At 40.3% G+C, this 6,465-nt stretch overlaps 1 protein-coding gene across 1 annotated transcript; it reads left to right on the top strand.

The window, feature by feature from the left end:
* The first annotated feature begins 885 nt into the window (after positions 1-885).
* LOC109168220 lies at positions 886-2,180 on the top strand. The gene is made up of 2 exons (XM_019317259.1): positions 886-1,123; positions 1,549-2,180. Exons 1-2 carry the CDS (start codon positions 886-888, stop codon positions 2,178-2,180), a joined length of 870 nt encoding a protein of 289 aa, XP_019172804.1.
* The last annotated feature ends 4,285 nt before the right edge of the window (positions 2,181-6,465 follow it).

Genomic DNA, 6,465 nt, shown 5'->3' with positions numbered 1-6,465 from the left:
CTTGTTCTCATTTGATAATATGTTACTTTAGTACTAAAACTATTTTATATGTAATATATATATATATATATATATATATATATATATATATATATATATATATATATATATATTTGAAGATTATGTATAGATTATATTTGTATGTGACCGTATATATATAATAATAAGATATATATTTTTACACCTGTTATCATTAAAGAGATTTAATCAAATTAAATTAAATTGGATAATGATGGTGAATGGTTGATACAAATCCTAAAATAATTATATTTGATATTTGATTATTTAATTTAATTAAAGATAATGATGGGATGATTTAATCCCCTTCTTTATCTCCTTGAATTGGCCGAATTATTCTAATTCTAATAAAAAGAAAGGGAATAAAATTCTTCTTCTTCTCCCTTCTCCTGGTCTCTCTTTGCCGTTCAGTTTAACAAAAAAAAAATTATTTTCTTCAACAAAAATTTAAGTATCAAGTTTTTGAAGGGATGATATTATAGAAGATCAGAGGAAGTTTAGGCTTGAAGTTTCTTGATGATTTTTAGAAGAAATTCAAGTAAGTGGTTTATGTCCGCTTTATTTTTGCCTCCGTAAATTATTTACCTAAGTATTATGAAATTGTTGGAGTTTTGCGTTGCTGATGGATGTATATGTGTTCATGGATTATGAAAATTGTGAAATCCGCTGCAAGTTCAAATATGTGTATTGCTATGTTAATAATCACTCGTGATTTTCATGTAAGGATAATATTTATATTTGCAGTTATGTAAGTGGTTTGTATTTTAAATTTTGAAATTCTCTCTCTAGATTCTCTCTAGGGTTTTTGCAGTTCCTACTAGGGTTTTCCTAGGTTTTCAACGAAGATCGCTTCCTTCTGTCCGGACGATGGCCGGTGACGTTGCTATGGACGTCGAATTGCTTGGGCGTGAGGGGGAGACGAATGCTGAAGACGAAAGGATTGATGGGGGGCTGTCGGACGGCACTTTGTTGCGTCGGACGATGGAGGGGAGGCAGGGGGTGAGGCGAACGGGCGGAGGGTGTTCGGCCGGGAGGGTGATCGGAAGGAGCAAGGGGTTGGCTCTGGAGATCATGCAGCGGGAGGAAGTGGTAAGGGGTAATGGTGGTATGTGACGTTGGGGAGGTGGGCTATCTGGCGAGGTTGGCAGAATGGCGGGAGTTGATGCTAACAGTATGGATGGGAGGGGGGTCGGCAGTAGGGGGCAGCGTGGGGGGGGGGGGGGAAGGGGGGGTTGTTCGGTAGCCGGGGGGTGGCGGATGTGGCGGAGTTGACGGATAGGTGGGCGGATTGGGCACTGCTGGAGGAGGAGGGTGCAGTGTTTATGCCGGGAGGGGAGGATGACGGGGTTGAGGGAGACGGGGAAGGTGGGGAGGAGACATGGAGGGTGGTCGGGCGGTTTTTGACGCAAAAGTTAATCAAACTAGATTTTATGAGGCAGGTGTTAGCGTCAGTTTGGCGGCAAGTGCGCGGGGTGCAGGTAACGGAGATTCAGAGGGGTTTGTTCTTGTTTGTTTTTTTCCACAAAACAGATATGGACTACGTTCTGAATGGGGGCCCCTGGGCTTTTGAGAACAATGCTCTTGTGTGTCGGGAGGTGTTGGACGGGGTGAATCCTGTGGATGTGGAGCTGGACATGATTGATATGTGGGTACAGCTGCACGACATGCCTAAGGGGTACACATCTCACGCAATTCTGGAACAGGCACGGAATTTTTTGGGCTCTTTTGTTAAGCATGATGAGCGATTTGAAGGGGCACCATGGTTAACTTTTCATCGTATTCGGGTGTCAATTCCAGTTGATAGGCCACTTAGGAGGAGGATGAGATTGATGAAGAGAGACAAGACTACAACATGGGTTAATTTCAGGTATGAGCGGCTGCAAAAGTTTTGCTATTTTTGTGGTTATATGGGTCACTTGCATACGTTTTGCCTACAAGCTAGGGAAGCGGGGATACCAGTGGATAGGTATTTGTACGGTCCGGATATGCGGGCTGGTGGGTCCCGGAGCGCTACTACAGCGGTTGGGGACAGCTGGCTCGTGCCGGTAGGTGGGAAACCACGTCCATTGGTGAAGCCACGGATGATTGAGGCAGTAGAAGGGGAAAGGAGAGGTGTGGGAGTGACGCCCACGAGTATGTCTGAGGATGAGGTGGTGGTCTGATATGAACCTAGTCCAAGGTTCAAATAAAATGGAGTATTGTCCCAAGAATGCTCTCAAAGTAAAGATAGAGATGGATCAAAATACCTTAAACCTCACGAGAAACCCTTTGTCTCGAATCCTCAAAGACTTGGAAGAATCCCATGTAGCTTCAAGTACCTTGATGTTGCAATCGTCAATCAACTAGAGTCGGATCTAGTTTCCTTCGATTCAAGAACGAGTCCACGAACCTAAATCTAAGTTTGAAGAAAGTAAGATTGATTCGAGTCCACGAATCAATTTGCTAGTCGAGTCCACGACTAGCCACTAATTGAGTCCACAATTAGCCATAAGGTTTCTTACACAAGTGTAAAGAAAAACTTAAGAATTTTATTGAATTAGATCCTCCCCGAAACTGATATGGATGTGCCCTATTTATAGGTATAGGGGCAGCATTATAATTCTAAATACAATGGGAAAAAGAGTCCTAAACCTAATCTAGAAAACAAGTAAATAGAGTTTTATTTAGATAATGATTTATGGAATCCTTTCTAAATACAACTAGTGTTTTCTCTTTTATGCCAATTGAAGATTGCATCATCGAGATACTTGAAGCTACAATGGGATTCTTCCATGTCTTTGAGGATTCGAGACAAATGGTTTCTCGTGAGGTTTAAGGTATTTTGATCCATCTCTATCATTACTTTGAGAGCATTCTTGGGACAATACTCCATCTTATTTGAATCTTCAATCAAACTGATATGGATGTGCCCTATTTATAGGTATAGGGGCAGCATTACAATTCTAAATGCAATGGAAAAAAAGAGTCCTAAACCTAATCTAGAAAACAAGTAAATAGAGTTTTATTTAGAAAAGGAATTAAGGAATCATTTCTAAATACAACTAGTGTTTTCTCTTTTATGCCAAACAATTTAAATTAATGATGACCAAAAATAATAGGGCTGATTTGGGCCTAATTTAATCACCAAAATCAGCACTTAAACAATTATAAAAAGACTTGAATTCTTCTTCATATTTTGCATATGGGCTTGACTTGAATTTCCACCATCTTTGAATATCACCAATGAAGAGTTGTCTTAATCATTTGGACTTGGGCCTTGTGATTGGCCCAATTGGTACTCTTGATGGATCTTTATTATGTTGGGCCGCATCATCCTCCCCTTCTTGAAAATGATTCGACCTCGAATCTTGTAAGCGTTGTCTTCGATCCATGATATCACTTGAAATGTGCCGCTATAATACTAGCCTCTATCGAATGTAATTATTATTGGGCCTTCTTGTTTCTTCCACCAATGATTCTTTAAGGAAGTAGTTATGGGCCTTGTGATGAGCCCACTATAGACCCTTATTGGATTCCATGTGTACTGGTTCCTATTATTAAAATTGATATGAACCTAGTCCAAGGTTCAAAAAAAATGGAGTATTGTCCCAAGAATGCTCTCAAAGTAAAGATAGAGATGGATCAAAATACCTTAAACCTCACGAGAAACCCTTTGTCTCGAATCCTCAAAGACATGGAAGAATCCCATGTAGCTCCAAGTACCTTGATGTTGCAATCTTCAATCAACTAGAGTCGGATCTAGTTTCCTTCGATTCAAGAACGAGTCCACGAACCTAAATCTAAGGTTGAAGAAAGTAAGATTGATTCGAGTCCACGAATCAATTTGCTAGTAGAGTCCACGACTAGCCACTAATTGAGTCCACAATTAGCCATAAGGTTTCTTACACAAGTGTAAAGAAAAACTTAAGAATTTTATTGAATTAAAGCCTCCTCGAAACTGATATGGATGTGCCCTATTTATAGGTATAGGGGCAGCATTATAATTCTAAATACAATGGGAAAAAGGGTCCTAAACTATTTTGCTTACCTATGTGAATATTTCTTGGATTCTACATGTGTTTTTGGCTATGAAAGGTGAGTGTTTATGCATTGTCTTGTGAAAATGCATATCTAGAACTTGTGTTTAGGATCCATTTGTGCCATTGCTTGGCTATTCCTTTGATTCAAGTCATTTTGTTGTATTGGGTGAGTTTGGCATGTTTTGGACTTGAATTTGAGCTTGGAATTGAAAATCCCCGAAGGGATTATTTGGGCACATGTGTGTACCCGCGGGCGGAACGACGGGTAGGGGTCCAACCCGCCGCGCACCCGCGGGGTATATATTTTGGGTGGCCTGTACCCACGGGCGGAACCACGGGTAGGGGCCTACCCGTGGGCCTACCCGCGGGGTACGATGTGGTGTTGATGGGGGATTTGTTTCCCGTGATTCTTTTGACTCGGTATTTGGTCTTTTGACTTCCCGATGTTCTTTTGTGGAACTATTTGAGCGTCTTCTTGATGTTTCGTATGTCTAGAACTATATGGTAGGTATCAATGTAGGTCTTTGGTGTCTTGAATCGTGCTAAGTGTTCAACATTGTGTTTCGTTGAACCGTGATGAGTCTTGTGTGTTATTCGAAACTACGTTTGGTTTACCCGTTTGATAAGCATGCTAGTTTGGTGTTTAAATGCTAGCGTGTGTGTTGTTTGTACCTTCCGATTGGTTGATGATAACTTGTGTTATTCATCGTTGTTGTTGGACTGTGATCCATTCCTTGATTGAGTATGGTTTCATATCTTCGTTGTGATCCGTTGATTGATTCCTGTTGAGGTGTTGTGTGCGTGGCTGTACCTGGATTGCACGATTTCGGTTTATGGGGCCTTAATCACCCAGGTACGGTAGCGGTCCTCGTGGTGGCCGTGACGTGATTATGGAGTTTGTGACCTTTGTGTAAGGTTCACGTGCTTCTTGGGTGGCATGTGTTGCCGTGTGTGATCGGTACCCTCGTGTACTATGAAATCGGTGGTTTTGTTGGAGGGACTGTTGGAGGGGGAACGACAGTTCCCGGGGGAATAAGGTTGGACTTGGTGTACAGGGGTCCTGGAGGTAAAGGTTGGAACTAGATATAAGGTTGGGGGTAGCCATAAGGTTGGAACCGGGCATAAGGAAGGCATATCAACTCGTGATGTGTGATGTCACGAGGGCTTGTGTAGCCGTTGTTGTGACTTCTCTTCTTGTGACATGTGTAGTCACAAAGGCATGTGTTGCCTTGGCATGTGTTGCCGTTTGTTGTGTCTTTATTCCTTTGAGTTATGCATGTCGGGTGTTGGTCTATTGTGTGATGATAGACCATACCTCGAGACTTCTTGTGACTTGTTGTTGTTCTTTGCGGTCTTGGGATGTGTTCCTGTGTTCTTGTTGAGAGCGTTGAGTCTTGTGTTGACTATCACTCTTGGTTTTTGACTTATATATAAGTATTCCGTTTCGCAAATGATTTTACAAATGTATATCTTACTTATGTATGATATTTCACATGTATTGGTGGGTTACCAGCATTATTCGCTGACCGGGCGTCGTCCCATGTTTTATATGCTTCTTTCAGGTGATGCTTAGACGAGTGCGCGGTCTAGTGCCTGCTAGCATAGTTTCCCCTTTGTGTTTTGTGGCCTGTGAGCCAATATAGACATAAAACTCTGTTGGATGATTGTAGAATTAAACAATGCAGATTTAGCCTGTGCGTTCACCCTTGGGTGAGCGTGGCATAGCACCCTGTTTCCTTGTTTTATATATACCTTATCTTTCAGTCTTCCGCTGTGTTTGGTGTTTTGGTTTAAGTTATCTGCATGTTTTAAGGCTTTAAATAGTTTGGTTTTAGGGGGTGTTAAACTCCAACTACCTAAGAGCAGCGATACTGGCTCTAGACTTAGTTCGAAATTACATTATCTGGTATTTGCTGATTCTATTTCAGCTTAACATATTCATTTTTGCAGAGAATTAATTTCCCTTGAAATGATTTAGTTTTGTATTTGTAAGCTTTTATATAGTCTCTTGATGCCTAACAGTCAGTAAACATGTTATAGAACTAAGGTTTAGAATGTTATATACACTAACAGTAATCTATAAGACTAATTTTAGATAATAACCTTTGAATGCTTATAATCATAATTTCTGGGTGTGTGGAAATTTATCAGTAGTAAGTGTAATAGTTCTCGATGAATGCCTTTACATGCTAAGATGAATTTATTATGCTAAGATGAATTTGCAAAAAATACTTCCATACTTTTTTTTTTTAGCTATACTGTTGTCTTTAACACATTTGTTGAGTTATTTGCACATGATCATAATGAAATCTGATGCAATTATTCTAATACCTGGTTAGAATAATATCATTATTTATGCTTACTTTTACCTTTATGGCAATATGTACATGTTGAAACTGGATCTAAATTTTTTTAGTTATACTGATAT

The sequence above is a fragment of the Ipomoea nil genome, unplaced genomic scaffold (assembly GCF_001879475.1).
Source record: "Ipomoea nil cultivar Tokyo-kokei standard unplaced genomic scaffold, Asagao_1.1 scaffold3195, whole genome shotgun sequence".
NCBI lineage: Eukaryota > Viridiplantae > Streptophyta > Magnoliopsida > Solanales > Convolvulaceae > Ipomoea > Ipomoea nil.
Note: the sequence above shows the minus strand (reverse complement) of the source record. Positions and strands in the feature narration are given on the sequence as shown.

Coding starts and splice junctions, on each gene's coding strand:
- LOC109168220 (XM_019317259.1), top strand. CDS start 886: ATGGCCGGTGACGTTGCTATGGACGTCGAATTGCTTGGGCGTGAGGGG. Junction 1,124..1,548: donor AGTGGTAAGGGGTAATGGTG/GTATGTGACGTT, acceptor TCCACAAAACAG/ATATGGACTACGTTCTGAAT.